The sequence below is a fragment of the Lepisosteus platostomus genome, chromosome 28 (genome assembly GCF_059453375.1).
Source record: "Lepisosteus platostomus isolate fLepPlt1 chromosome 28, fLepPlt1.hap1, whole genome shotgun sequence".
Lineage (NCBI taxonomy): Eukaryota > Metazoa > Chordata > Actinopteri > Semionotiformes > Lepisosteidae > Lepisosteus > Lepisosteus platostomus.
In genome coordinates, this window is record NC_142638.1 from 9,770,211 (window position 1) to 9,785,308 (window position 15,098).

At 51.3% G+C, this 15,098-nt stretch overlaps 1 protein-coding gene across 2 annotated transcripts in view; it reads left to right on the forward strand.

The window, feature by feature from the left end:
• The window catches only part of igf2bp1 (insulin-like growth factor 2 mRNA binding protein 1), a 54,716-nt gene extending 40,621 nt beyond the window's left edge, over positions 1 to 14,095 (forward strand). Inside the window, exons 6-15 of one of the 2 annotated variants that reach the window (XM_088623187.1) lie at positions 308 to 598; positions 1,902 to 2,036; positions 2,140 to 2,262; positions 2,616 to 2,751; positions 2,849 to 2,971; positions 3,535 to 3,654; positions 4,242 to 4,316; positions 4,462 to 4,593; positions 4,730 to 4,843; positions 5,590 to 14,095. In XM_088623187.1, coding sequence (XP_088479313.1) covers positions 308 to 598; positions 1,902 to 2,036; positions 2,140 to 2,262; positions 2,616 to 2,751; positions 2,849 to 2,971; positions 3,535 to 3,654; positions 4,242 to 4,316; positions 4,462 to 4,593; positions 4,730 to 4,843; positions 5,590 to 5,748 — 1,408 coding nt within the window. In that variant the 3' untranslated portion in view covers positions 5,749 to 14,095. The remainder of the gene's footprint in view (positions 1 to 307; positions 599 to 1,901; positions 2,037 to 2,139; positions 2,263 to 2,615; positions 2,752 to 2,848; positions 2,972 to 3,534; positions 3,655 to 4,241; positions 4,317 to 4,461; positions 4,594 to 4,729; positions 4,844 to 5,589) is intronic. The other variant, XM_088623188.1, reaches the window with a different exon arrangement.
• Positions 14,096 to 15,098: the final 1,003 nt, after the last annotated feature.

Here is a 15,098-nt window from a genome sequence, read left to right on the forward strand (position 1 = left end):
CCTCCAGCCACAGGCGCAGATCCTGAGCCACAGAGCCACCACTCTGGCAATTACAAGGCTAATTGGTGTTTTTAAATCACCAGTGTTGTGTGTGGGATTACATGTGTGTGCATGTGATTGTGTGCATGAATGTGATTGTTTGTGATGTGTGCGCGAATGCGGTTGTGCAAACGTGTGTGTGTGTGTCTGTGATTGTGCACATGTGTGTGTGCAATAGTGTTCAATCCGGTCTTGCGTCCTGTGCAGGTGACGAGTGTTTTGCAGGATGAAGGTGTGTTCTAACCCTCTAACTCCGTCCCGTCTGCAGGGCAATCCAGAAGCTGAATGGCTACCAGTTTGAGAACAACGCTCTGCGCGTCTCCTACATCCCGGATGAGCAGTCGGCCTCCCAGGGCCAGCAGGGCCCCGACAACGGGCGGCGCTCGGGGTACGGCAATCGCGGGGGTCCCCGGCAGGGATCCCCGGGCGCCGGAGGACCCTCCAAACACCAGCACGCCGACATCCCTCTGCGGCTGCTCGTGCCCACGCAGTACGTGGGAGCCATCATCGGCAAGGAGGGCGCCACCATCCGCAACATCACCAAGCAGACCCAGAGCAAGTGAGTGCGGCGCTGGGGGGGGCGCTGGGGGTGGGGGGCTCTGACCGCTGCCCGTGTGGCACCCGAACAATCTCGGAAGGCTGTGCAGCAGTTTCCTGAAAGTCACGGGCTTTCCACATGTGTGGCTTGGCTGCCCGTTGCAGCACAGACATGCTTTTCCTTCATGGTGGAGGGCTGTTATTGTGTTTTTGAGCTGATCCATTACAGTTCAATTGTTTCCGCTTTCTAAAAACCGTGGATTTACCTGTTGCGCTAAAGGCACGCTGGACTGGAGGTTCCCTGGTAGCAGGGCTGGGGATGCTTCCCAGAGCCGGATGAACAGCACAACACCGCCACCTGGTGGTACGTGTATGGAAACAAAGGATTGGAAGAAGCTGGGTGTGAGATTTACAGGCCGATCATTGCCAGCCCGAAGCAGGGACCCAGAGTCTACAAAAGGGCTGTTATTTACTACATGGGCTAATGAAACAAAAGAGTTTAATGAATTGACTTCATCACTCTGCTCTCTTCCCCACTGAGAGCTGGTGTGTGGGGAGCGTTCTGGCGCACTATGGCTGCCGTTGCATCATCCAGGTGGGGCTGCACATTGGTGGTGGTGGAGGGGAGTCCCCATTACCTGTAAAGTGCTTTGAGTGGAGTGTCCAGAATAGCGCTATTTAAGTGTAAACAACTATTAATTATTATCATTAACTTTGTTACACATCCACACCCTGCTTCTGTAATCGGTATGACTGGTGCTCGCCGTTTTTAAAAATGAATTCCTGACAGGTACGCACTAGTTTGGGCTCTGGACTCATAACTGGAAGGTTGCAGGTTCAAATCCCAGATGGGACACAGTTGTTGTATCATAAAGCAAGATACGTGGGTCCAGTTGCTCCAATAATATGTCTGACTTTATAAGTGGGTACAAATGGAAGTGGCACCGATACTGAAATATGAGCTAATTAAGGATAAAGAAACTGTTCGTTCTTGAGAGAGTGGAGAGAGACAGGCGGGCTCTGGAGCTGTTGGTCAATGACGAGAGATCATGCACCACGCTGACACAAGGGTGATGCACTCAAAACAACGATCTGAGACTGACAGCCTGTATTGGGCTCAGATTGGGCTGGAGTTTCCTGTTCCCAGCTCGGCTGAGTATTCCCTGAGAGGGTCCGCTCTCCCAATGCATCGTCTCCGAGGGGGCGTGGCCGTTGTGGCTGATCGTGGGCTCCTGTGCCCTCAGCTTGTCTATAACCTGTTTCCTGCTTTCCGATGGTCTCCTGGTGCCCGACTGTCACCAATGCTCTCTGTCCCCCTCTTTCAGGATCGACGTCCACCGCAAGGAGAACGCGGGCGCAGCCGAGAAGCCCATCAGCATCCACTCCGCCCCGGAGGGCTGCTCCTCTGCCTGCCGGATGATCCTGGAGATCATGCACCAGGAGGCCAAGGACACCAAGACGTGAGTGCGGAGCTGCTCTGGGCTGTGCGAGGGATACTGGTGGGGGAGTGGCCGGCTGTCGTGCAGAGGGGTGTGAGAGCTGACGGCCTGTCTGTCCCCTCAGGGCGGATGAGGTGCCCCTGAAGATCCTGGCTCACAATAACTTCGTGGGACGTCTGATTGGGAAGGAGGGGCGGAACCTGAAGAAGGTGGAGCAGGACACGGACACCAAGATCACCATCTCCCCGTGAGTCTGTCGTGAGGGACTCCCTCTGCACCTGTCTGACTCTCCTCTCCCTCACACTCCTCTCTCGCTCTTCTCCTTCTCTCCTTCGCTCTCCTCTCCCTCATTCACCTCTATCTCTCCCTCGCTCTCCTCCTCCTCTCCCTCCCTCTCCACTCCTTCATTCTCTTCCTCCTCTCCCTCATTCACCTCCTCGTCTCCTTCATTCTTTTCCTCCTCTCCCTTGCTCTCCTCCTCTATCTCTCTCTCCTCTCCCTCACTCTCCTCCTCCTCTATCTCTCTCTCCTCTCCCTCGCTCTCCTCCTCCTCTCCCTCACGGTCCCCCCTCACGCTGCTCTCCCGCCCCTGTGCCCCAGGCTGCAGGACCTGACCCTGTACAACCCGGAGCGGACGATCACGGTGAAGGGCTCGATCGAGGCGTGCTGCCAGGCGGAGCAGGAGATCATGAAGAAAGTGCGGGAGGCCTACGACAACGACATCGCCGCCATGAACGTGAGTGGGCGCGGGGCCGCACGCAGCGGGGGCGGGGGCGCGTTCTCGCCGAGCGTCGTGGGGGGTGCGAGTTTTAACACTCTCTTTCTCACTCCAGCAACAGACTCACCTGATCCCCGGGCTGAACCTCAGCGCCCTGGGGCTGTTCCCCCCTTCTTCCGCCATGCCCCCTCCTCCCCCTGGCAACTCGGCCGCTGTCGCCCCCTATGGCTCCTATGGGGTAAGTGCACCTGCTGACCTTCGCTGTGCAGCCGGACAGCAGGATTTGAACAGGAAGTGCATATAGCTGCACAACATGCCTGGCAGCCTCTTGTACTTCTTACTGTGCCTGTCTGTGCCCAGGTAAATATTTAGGGATCTGAGGTTCTGAACAAGCAGTAAAGCAGATGCATTTGATCCTGTGTAGTAGTAGTAGTGGTGGTGGTAATAATTCCTTACTCTTGCGTGTTTAGCACTTTTGTAGACACTTCACTCACCCTGGAATTTTTAAAGACCACAGAGAGTCAGGACCTCAGTTTTACGTCTCATCCGAAGGACGGCACCTGTTTACAGTATAGTGTCCCCGTCACTATACTGGGCCATTAGGAATCACACAGATCGCAGGATGAGTGCCCCCTGCTGGCCCCAATAACACCTCTTCCAGCAGCAGCCTGGTAGTGCATGCTTTAGCTGTGCAGGAAGCTTTGGGATGTGCATGTGGTCCTCGTGAAGGGGAAGCAGGCAGGAAGCACTGCACCGTGACCACCCACCCCCTGCGTGACGCTGCCGCCCCGTGTTTCCCAGCAGGCCCCGGAGCAGGAGACCGTGCACGTGTACATCCCCGCGCAGGCCGTAGGCGCCATCATCGGCAAGAAGGGGCAGCACATCAAGCAGCTGAGCCGCTTCGCCGGAGCCTCCATCAAGGTCAGTGCGGGGTCCCCTGCTGCCAGCAGCTCCGGCCAAGTGGGACTGGGGCTCCCCACCAGCTGGGCCGAGTGGGTGTGGGGTTCCCCGTGGATGGGGCGGCCAGTGGGAGGCGTCCTGCCTGCAGATTGCTGGGAGTTTCGGAGACGAGCAGCTCGGACAGGCAGGCGTGAATGTAGGTCTTCCTTCTCCCGGCCCCCCCCCCCCCCCCCCCCCCCCCTCCCCTTGCAGCACCGAGGCTGCAGACGCCTGGGCAGAGCAGAGCCACAGGCGCTCGGCCACCCCAGACCAGCAGAATGCAGCACGGGGGGGGAAATCTGCTTTTCCGGACCTCAAAATAGAAGTCCCGAAGACGGAAGGTCACAGCTGCAAGGAGCTGTTTTGTTTCTGAAAGGTTCCAGGAGATCAGCTCCGCCCTTTCGGCAGGGCTGTGCTTCCTACACGCCCACCTGGGCCCCAGGTGCTTTCAGTGCAGTGCAGTCTCCACACCTGTGTCTGGTGCCCGGGCTCCACTCTGCCTGTAAGATGTGTGTAAGAGGAGACACTGCAGTGGCACTCAAACCCCCCCCCCTGTCTGACCCCCCCAGATCGCTCCTGCTGAAGCGCCAGACTCCAAGATGCGCATGGTGATCATCACAGGACCCCCCGAGGCCCAGTTCAAGGTAAAAGGTCAACGCTTGAGCCCCCATGACCCCACGACAGAGAGAGAGACCAGGAGCGCGAGGAGTCTGAGATCCGATCCGGCTGAGATTAGCCTGGCGCTGTCTGTGTCCTGGCTCTGGTCTGACCCGTCTGTGCTTCTCTCAGGCCCAGGGCAGGATCTACGGCAAGCTGAAGGAAGAGAATTTCTTTGGGCCCAAAGAGGAGGTGAAACTGGAGACGCACATCAAAGTAGCAGCTAGCGCCGCTGGCAGAGTGATTGGCAAAGGAGGCAAAACGGTAAGACAGGCAGGGGCCTGCCCGGGGGAGTGGGCGCAGTGTGGGGAGTCTGGGTACGGTGATCAGCCAGGGCGCACGCAGACGGCTGGGGCACCTGCAGGCTGATAACCTCAGGGCCCCCCCCCCCCCCCCCCAGGTGAACGAGCTGCAGAACCTGACGGCCGCAGAGGTGGTGGTCCCGCGAGACCAGACCCCGGATGAGAACGACCAGGTCATCGTCAAGATCATCGGCCACTTCTACGCCAGCCAGGTGAGGCCCTCAGAGTCACCTGACTCAGACCTCCAACGCACACTGGAACTTGTAAAACCCCCCAATTTACATCACAAAGTGTCCAGGTCTGCGCAGCGCCATGCTCTGCAATTCAGAATGAGGCGGCAGGACCTCTGGTGATGTGTTGCGGCCTTGTTACATTGTAAACAGGCGGGCTTGTGAAGACGTGTCATTTAATCCAATAGAAATACTGCTCTCAACTTCAATACGGTTTTGCCGACAAATACAACTTACTTACAACTTAATACAACTCTGCACGCAGATCAGGTTGGCACATTTCTGCGGTGAAATGTTCTGCTGCACCACCTGTACTTACTCACTTGTACACCCCAGTACACGAGTCATCGCTGTGACTAGTGAGCAGGAGGGGACTGTCTCACGCCATAACTCTCGTGAGCTCTCAGTCTCGCCCGTGTCAAGACCAGTGGTTTGCGACAACATGGCGACTTAACAGTACTTCCGGAAGTCCACAGTTTTGTGCTTGATTCCAAATCTGTGAAGTTTTTCTATAACGTCAATGAATTTATTTACCAAGACTTAATAATCCCCTTGAATGTACTGGCATTAGCTTTCTGAGGAATACTGCAATTTGTGCCCTTGTGCCAAATCGTTCCTGTTGCTCTATGCGCAGAGCTCAAGCCCCGAGCGAAAAGGGTTTGATTGCTCTTGCCTGGCTCGGCGCTGTGCCCTGACGGCGGTGCTCTGTGTGCGTTTGTGTCCGTCAGCTGGCGCAGAGAAAGATCCGGGACATCCTGACGCAGGTGAAGCAACAGCAGCAGAAAGGGGGCCCGGGGGCACCTCAGGGGCCGCCCCAGCAGCCGCCAGCCGAGCAGGGGGCCCCCCAGGCACCGGCGCAGGGACCCCAGCCTTTCAGGAGGAAGTGAGCCGCCCGCGTGGACCGATCCGCGGGGAGGAGAGCAGCAGAGAGTGAGGAGCGCAGACCCAGCGGGAGACGGGAAGATGCATGTAACTAGAGAAACCGAGCGAGAGAGGGAAAATACGAAAAACGGAGAAAAAAAAGGAAAACAAAATGATAGAAAACAGAGACCAGATGCCAGGCCAGTGAGAGTGACTGGAAATGAATAGATGAGCGAAATGAGTACAAACAAGTTAGCGGTTAAGATGGGGAGAGGTTTGCTTGGCTGACCAGCGGAGTGAGGGAGTAGTTCTCCTGGCGCACATGCGCGCGGAAAGAACGCAGCGCAGCTCCAGCTCGGGCTGAGCCAGGGCAGGGCTGGCAGGCCGTGCCAGACGAGCAGGGCAGTGCAGAGGCCGCAAACAAAACACACAGGAAAAGAAATCAGGAAGGAAGCTCCTGCCTGCTGGAGTCTCCAGAATTAAAAGTAAAAAGCTATTGGTATTCATTTCCAGTCAGTCTTGTTATCAAAGGTGGTTTTTTAAAATAAATTTTATATAAAGAGAGGAAACTTATGGAACGCAGTGGAGGGAGCAGGGCAGGCGTTACATCCCCGAGGTCATAGGTCAGAGGTCACCGTGGCCTGGGTGCCCTCTGCCCGGTCCGGACCGTGTCACGTGACCAGTCCCTAGCGAATCAGAGACAGGGGGCATGGCCGTAGAGGTTAACACAGCTCCTTTCATTACCTGACAGAAGAACTGAAAAGAATTTTAAGAAAAAACTTAAGGTTGTAAATATAATCTTCATGAGAAAAGAAGATGCTCCATGCGATTGTTGGAAGCACATTTAAAGTTGCACAGGAAGGAGCTTCTCTGAACTAGTCCCTGGCTCTTATTTCTGTGTGACTTGAAGCAGGGAGCCCGAGCTCGGCCTCTGCAGAGTGGGTACAGTTCTGTACAGGTCCCAGGTGGCCTTGCAGTTGTATTGCAGGTGCCAGTTCTGTGAGTACTTTTTTAAAAATCAGCAATTTTGTTGATGTGTGACCTGTACACAAACGGCATATATTATATATATTATATATATTGTATATGAGTTAACCAGGTGCTGCCCCCTGGCTGTGACATTGGGAGGTACAGGCGGTGTCTTTTCTGAAGAACAGCGACTGCAGCTCAGAGGAGCAGTATCCCCAAACGCTGTGGCTCAGCCCGGACAGCATGGCCGCATTTAGAGGCTTCAGGGTGATGGCGGAGACTGGGTTTTGCTGGCTCAGCAAAACCTGGAAGCAGCTGGCCTTTACCCCCAGGGCAGCTGCACACAGGCCGTAGGGGCTGGGCTGGACAGGTCACGCACAGCGCGGGACTGGTGTTCCCCTCCGGGCACGCCGGCGCCCCCTGCCCTCACCCCCGTGCGCGGCTGGCGCTCATGCTGCTGCTGTCGGTGTCGCTGGGTGACCAGCTGGCCCCGCCACAGTCCGGCTGTCCTGACAGGCAGCAAGGGGCTGCAGCTGCCTGCCTCTAACGCAGAAATCAAGAAGGGGTGTGCAGGGTGATCTGTCCGTCTTCCTGTCTTCAGTGAATTACCAGAAGGCAAGAGCAAGTCCATAATGGAGGTCAAAGGAGAATATTCCCCACTGTGCAGGTTAACGCCTCCGCGTTTCTGGTTAGATGAAGAGATCAGGAGGCTGGGACCCTGAATAATTTGGGCATTAGGTCCTGTAGTCCTTTTGCTTCGTTTGGGGTTAAACACGTGAGCAGGCCACCCATCCCATTAATCCTGCCTGGTCTTTAGCAGCTGATTGATAATGGGGAACAACGGATCCAGTTGTTCGCTGAAGGAAGCCTGGGTATCGGCTTCAACGGTGTGGCAGTTTGTTCCACGCTCCCACACTCCTTTGTGTAAAGTAGCGCCTCCCGCTCTCGGCCTTAAACGCACTTCCACCTCTGCCTTCTTCAGACGGAGGCCCTCGGTAGTCTCCTCTGTGCAGTTTGGCCAGCTCTGCCAGCCTGTCGGCGCAGGGTGCTGCCCGGGCCCACAGCCGCCATGGCGGTCCCAGAGCTGCTGAGCGCTTACCTGCCATGTGACCACACCTGGACGCCACACCGTAGCCCTGCTGGCTCCAGAAAGGCACCGCCGCGCGGCCCGGCTCTGGGTGGGTGGCCGGCTTTGGATTTCCTGTGAAGCTGAGGGGATGTGGGCGCCGCCGGCTCTGCCCCCCGGCCGCGCTGCCTCGCACGCTCCTGCCCGACAGCGCCCCCGAGAGGCAAGCAGGAACGTTGCGACAACGAGACTGAACAATCCTATACCTCAGGGTGTCGTTACCTCAGTGTTCGTTTCTGACTTTTTTTTTTTTTGCTTGCTGGTGTTTTATATAAAGCTGATAGTCTTGAATATTTTATTTTTTTAAGAAAAAGAAGTATTTTTTGTTTTTTTTTGGGGGTGGGGGGGGAGGTGTTGTCATTGTTGCTTTGTTTTTTTTTTTTGTGTGTACAAGTTCATCAGAATAAGCCAGTGGAGCAGAAGTGGAAAGGAAAATCAGTCCAGACTGGTACGAAACCGGGCGCTAATGTTAACGATTCCAGTTCAACGAACATCGTTCGGCATGGATTACTCACTTAAAATAATACACAGATATTTGAGGGCTTGCTGTAAGATTTGAGTTTTCCTCTGGCTTCTTCTGATGTGTTTGATTTGATTTTTAAAATCAATGTCTTTGTCAGCGGGGAAAATGGATGAAAGAGCTGCTGTCTTTCGGTGTTAATTAACACTGAGTCAATTAACCATTTAATGAATGCCTTCTACAGAGGCACTTCAGGAATTTCGGCGAACAGGAGAACATGTAGGATGAGCGTAACTTGCGGATATCTGCCAGATAAGTTGAATTAAGAGAAACGTCGCGACCCAACAGTTTGGACTGTGCCTAATAGAAACAGCACCTGCTGTGATGAAGTTGGTGTCGTCCCTCCAGCTCTCCTGCTCTTCAGATGCTGCAGCTGTGTTCAGGTGCTTGACAGCCTCAGCACTGTGAATAGAGAAGAGAAACAGCTTGTGGCCGGAGGACCTAAAGGGGGCTGATCCATTCCAGGCGATAAGGGGACTCAGTGGGCCACTGTCTTGTCCGTCTTGAGTCACCTTGGGTCACAGTACTGTCCATCTCTCCTTTGGGCCACGGTACTGGCCACCTCTAAATTGGGCCACAGTCCTGTCCACCTCTAAATTGGGCCACAGTCCTGTCCATCTCTCCATTGGGCCACAGAACTGTCCACCTCTAAATTGGGCCACAGAACTGTCCACCTCTCCTGCCTCGGTGAGAGTTTCCATGTCTGCACTGAGGTCAAGTCACCTGAAGGCTAGGGTGACCCTTACAGGTCAAAGTCTAAAGAAATATTTTTCGCATAGGTGCCGGCTGCCAGATCCCTTCATCTGTTCTCCCCTCCTGACGAGTTTTTGTTCTTTTTTTTTCCTGTAATGAATAAATCTTTTGAAGAAAGACAACAAGGGTAGGAGAAAAAAAAAAGTAGAAAGAGAAACTCTGGTCCCGGTTTAGTGCTAGTTTTTTATGTAAATGAAATCGAGCCGGGAGAGTGGGAGGGAGGAGGGAGGGGGGTCAAAATGGGAGCAAACTACAGAAATTTAAAGAAAAATAAATTAAATAGATTAAACCTGTATATAAAATGTAATGGAGCAGCTGAAAGAAGAAGAGAAGAAAAAAAAGTTTTGTATTTTTTAAATTAAAAAAATGGATAAAAAATGGAAAAAAAGGAAAGATACAAAGACCGACTGGTCTCGGAGTCCATCCGCTGCTTCACGGCTCCGACAGCTGCTGCCCCCGTGATCCACAGCTGATCTATCCCGGTTTGCGTCTCCACATTTTTCCCAGAGGGACAGTTTCTCCTTTTCCTTTGTGCTGGGTGTTACAGCCCAGGCGTCTGTATGTGGGCAAAACGTTGTTGCCCCATGTCTGCGTGAAGGGCGAGGCGCCCTGCTGTCTCTGTATGGCCCCGTATCCAGCTGTCGGGCAGAAACACAGCCCTGTCTGAGTGTGTGTCGCACACAGCCAAGGCAACAGGCACGACCCGCTTGTGTCGGCGCCAGTAAGGTGCCCACAGGTTCAAAACCGATCATGTAATTCTAAAAAAGCAAGCAGCCTGTTGTCGATGTTTGAGAATGCCATCTTGCACCACCAAACTGTGGTACAGGGGCGCCGGACAGACAAGGGGCTACAACCTTTTGCAAAAATACTGCCGCCTCCCCCTGTCCATGAATTTCAGTTCGGGCAGGACTTTGTACAGGCAGGTTTGGGTCGAAAACAAGTTCCCAGTTACAGCAGGGCGCTGGCTGAGATAAAAACAGGCAGTCAGCCTGGACACTTTCGGACTGGTTAACCAGTTAACCATCTAATTATGGTTAATGGTTAGCTCACCTCTGAAGGTACTGCACAGATGCTCGTCTAACCCAAAAAAGAGCTGGGCTGGATTCATGGTCTGTAAGTTTTTCTAAAAAAAAAAGTTTTCTAAACCAGACCAAATGAAAACAACAATAATTGTACATGCTTTTTTGGCCAGTCTTACTGTTATTACATGTTTAAGAACATTTCTGTAGTGAAAGCTTATGCTGAGGTGCTTTGGTGCCTGTTTTGATGACGTGAAACTGCTGTCAGAAGTTGTGCAATTTGTATTCTGCAGAAATGGTGCTTGTTAGTCTCATATCTCTTAAATTCAGCAAAGTTCTCCAGAACCTGCCTGTATGAGCACTGCCTTTTCCCTGCAGGCAACCTGTATGATGTAAACTTTATAATCTGTGTGTCGAACAGAACAGTATGTTTTAGAAGAGTTTCTGTCCCTTGAAATCCATAGGGCTCTGTTCACAGACTCCAAGGCAAACTCATTTATTCAGACTGCGGCCTTTCTTTTTTGTTTTAATTTTGTTTTCGTTGCTACCTTTGTTTAACAGCAAGCATGTATTTTTTTTTTTGGACATGACATCTGGTTACTTACTGTTTCATGAACCAAAATTTGGGGGTGGGGGGGGGGGGGGAGAAAAAGGACTTGAAAAACAGGGTTCTAGAACTCAAATAGATGGCCCAGACGTGGGTTCTGAAGGGGGGGAGGGTGCTGGGGGGTCCCTTGTGTGTCCCAGGAACAACAGGACAGCGAGAGAGCTTACACTGCTGGTGACTTCGGACTGATCTGTAGCTGGTGGGGGAGTTCCCTTATTTCTCTGTGGTTTTGTCTGTACTGCCGATCTGTTAGTTGCACAGAGATGTGCTGCAAAAGAAACCTCAGTATAAAAAAGTCCAATCGCTTCATCCCCGAGAGCTTCAGGAGAGTGACGGATTGTCCTGGAAAACCGTGCTTTGGGTCGGATTTTCCCAGCAGGGAGAGCTTCTCACAGGGAACATAGACAGACTGATGCACGAGTACACCCTCTTAGTCACACAAGGAGCGTTTACTGCCTGACTTCTGGATTTCTAAAACCTTCTTTCGGGAACGCAGTGGGCAAGATAGAGGATTTGTGTATATATACACGGTTTTGTTTTTTTTTGGTTTCGTTCTGGGTCAGTTATTTCAGGAGTTGGAACACCAGCTGGGGTCTATTAATAATCCCATCTCTGGTCTCTCTCTGATCACTTCTATTATTATCATCATTATTATTATTTTAAATGACTTTTGTTTGGACAGGTTGGATATTTTAAGATGCACAGATCTCCGTAACTGCTTAACAAATGACTTACTAACAATCCATAATTGTTTAAAAGTGCCAAACAATGTGCAGATAAAAGATAACCTTTACTAGACGAATAGAGAATATTCAATCCTCTGGTTTACTTGAGGAGTCACGTACATTTGCATACCTTTTTATAGAATTCACTTTGAAGGGATGTTAAAATGATTTGAAAAAAAAGTTCCGTACAGGACATAGTGAAAGCTAACAAAAATGAACCATCAGCCAACTGAAAAGCCCCTGGCACTTTGTTACTGTCGAGATTCCCAGATCCAGTCCGAATGGTCATGGGCCTTTTCTTTCATTGCGTTGTTGGCGATTATTATTTCAGAGCAGCGTGATCTGGAACTGGTACTGCAGCAGGTGGTACAGTTCTCTGCGATCGACCTGCCGTTTCCTCGGCTCTTACTAAGTTCACAGCTCCACCGACCACCGAGAGGAAAAGTTCCCTCTTTGCTTTTAGTGGGGTTTTTGGGAAAAGAGGGGTTTTCCACCTGTTAGCTACATTTGTTTGTTTCCACGCTGCAGAAATCGAGAGCGGTCGGGGTTGGGAGCGCTTGCTCCGCGCTTTCTAATCTTCGTGTCGCAGTGATGGGGGGGGGGGCGAACTTCGCTTAGGGTTCGAACGGACAGCCCCCCGCTCGATTAAAAACCGCCACTGGACGTGACGCGGCAGGCAGGCACACGGGCTGTGAACCAGTCACCCCACTGCTCGTGGCAACACCAGCCCCACTCCCCCCAAACAGGGATTCGAACCGGCAACCCCGTGCTCTCAAGAAGGGGGGTGCAGAGGTTTTGCGGGGGAGGAAGTTGCTCCTTTAACAAGGACGCAGGCCAGAGGGCGAGTGTCTTGTTTGAAGCCTAGCTCCTGGTTGGGTGCCTCTCGGGGGGGAGCTGTGGGACTCCGGGTGAGTTGGTCCCAGAGAGAACTTGGGGAGGTTTTGACAGAACAACAGTGGCTCTCGGCAGTGTAGGTAACGTGCTCACTGCTGGGTGAAGACACTAGTGAAGAACACAGAGTTACACAAACGCAGAATCTAAGCTGGGCACAGCATTTCACCCTCTCAGACGACTGACATTGGATAGGTGCTACAGAACACATAACTAGGAACGCTACCTCATCTCTTAGCCATAAGATTCTTTCCAGCAGGGCAGAACACGGAGCAGGAACTTCCTTGCTGTTACGTGTTACAGTACATCCTTTTTTAATTTATTTTTTTTAATTTTTAAGTTGTTACCTCTCCGGCTCGGGAGTGGGGACTGTAAGAAGCAGGGGGAGGTGGGCCGGGGGGGCTGTAAGGACTGATGGGTTTGGAATGGAGGCAGTGTGGGGGGGAGGGATCTTGGTGTCCTGGGGAGGAGTCGGCCCTGTAGGAGGCGCTGTGGGGGAGGGGCGAAGCTGAGGAGGGAACACAGGACGGGCAAGTCGATCTCACGAAATGAACTGCGACATTGACTTGCAAAAACTGTAGTTGGGCTTTTGATTAAAATATGCATCTTGCAGTTCATAGTCCTCCTGTGTTGAGCAGATCAAATGGGTTGAGGCAGAGCTCTGGCTATTCGAAACTGAACAGTAGCTTGATGCCTCAACATCGTGTTCAGCTACAATACATTAGTAATGTGTCGTTCATAGAGACAGTAAAACTGCAGTAAAGAAAAACCGTTGAATTGCTGACGTGCAAACTGCATGTTTTAGAACACGTCCAAAAATACATATGATATATCTGTTACTGTATAAGCCCACGAAGTAAGGACCTCAGGAAGTCAGATTCCTGTATCCCTCCCATGCAGAGTCATATTTGGTATTGGAATACAGGATTGCATGTGAAAGACGGGCAGCAGACCGTCTTCAGACCAGTAGTCTCTTGCCCCACAGCGATTCGCTGGCGTTTTCAGCATCCCTGCCTCCTAAATCCTGCCCCCCCACCCCCCACCCCCCCATCCTGTTTGCTCTGTCCCTGCTCCTCAAATCAAGGGGCATGATATCCGTAACCATGGGATTTTTTTTTTTGTTGTTGTTGTTGATCTACCTCTTAGGATAAATAGCAAAAAAAACCCACAAAAACGAAAAATAAAAAAAATAAAATTTACAAAAACAACTAATAAAAACTGGGTAGTGGTATTTCCATATACTGTAGTTTATAGTCTAAAAAATACTTCTTCCAAAGATGATTTTTTCTTCATTGATAGTAATTGTTTTCAAAGATTTTTAAAAAGAGAATAAAATTAGAAAACCTTTTTAAAGAGAACTGTTTCATTTCCTTTTTTTTAAATTACTCAGTTCCTCATTAGACTCTTTTTAAGTTTAACCTCAGATCCTTGTTTTGATGGTTTTCGAATTGCTTTTAACATTGTGACATGAGATTGTAATTCTTGTGTTTGGATGCATTTGATTCTTTCTCTGTGAACTGCGAGACTAATATTCTGCAGATTGTTTTCAAAGCAGCATGATGTTCTTACCTGAAAATTTAATTTAAAAAGATCCACTGAAAGATTGATAGTGAGGAGGTGAGAACGCAGTGGTGTGTTTTCCTCCCTCCTCTCATGCCATCTCTGGACTTATACCCCTTTGTTTTAGTTTATCAACACTTTTTAACTCCTTGTAAACAAACAGCATAGAAATGAATGTGTTATTAAAAGAAGAGAAAACGGAAGTCTGCGTCCCGGTGTGTTTTCCTTGACATCTGCTGATGAAACGCACACAGGCGCGCACTGGCTGCGCGGCGGTAACTCAACAACACCACTACACAACACGACACACCTGATCCCTGCGGCCTGCAGGCTGGCTGACCATCCATCCTTGACAGCAGGCCAAGGCTGGGCCACTGCAGGTCCAGAACACATTGCCGTCTTGCTCATTCTGGCCCAAAACAGGCGCCTGAGCAGCATGGAAGCACTGGGTTCATTAGGCTGATATGGTCATGGGAGGGGTGGCACAGCGCTCTGGGTCCCGGGTTCAATTCCGGACTTTGCCTGCTGTCTGCGTGGAGTTTGTATGTTCTCCCCGTGGAAACGGGTTTCCCCTGGTTCTTCTGCTTTCCGCCTGCAGTCCAAAGATACGCTTCTGGGAAAACTAACCCTGTGTGTGCCTATGGAATGTTACTGGACCCTAGATGAGTCAGTAGGCCTGGCTCAGTTTCTGTATTCAATTGTAACAGTGTGTGGCATCTTATAGTATAGATCTTGGAATCTTAACAAGGCTTGAACATCATAATATGGACTTAGTTTGCTACACTGTGGTTGTGTAACTATTTGTCCTTAAGGAAAGAGGAATCCGTTTTAAGTGCTACTTTAAGATAAAGGTCTCGGTACTGTATTTAGAATAAACAGCACACAAATGTTAAAAACCTCAAAATGTAACTGCGGTACAGATTATCTGTATATAGTGGAGGTACTCTTTGTTTATAGTTAATGTACTTTGCAAGGTGAAAAGCAAAAACCAAACTCACACTGCAGAATCTCAGGGGAACGACATCACCCCTAACGCCCCCTCATCATCTTCTCTGACAGAGACATGGTGGGCCAGAGGCCAGTATTCTATCAGACACTCAAGACACTTCCCCACATGTGGAACACGTTGCACTCTCCCACTGAACACCGTTCTGTGACTCCCAGTCCTTCCAAACAATGTTCTTGAGTAAAACTAAGTCATTTCTT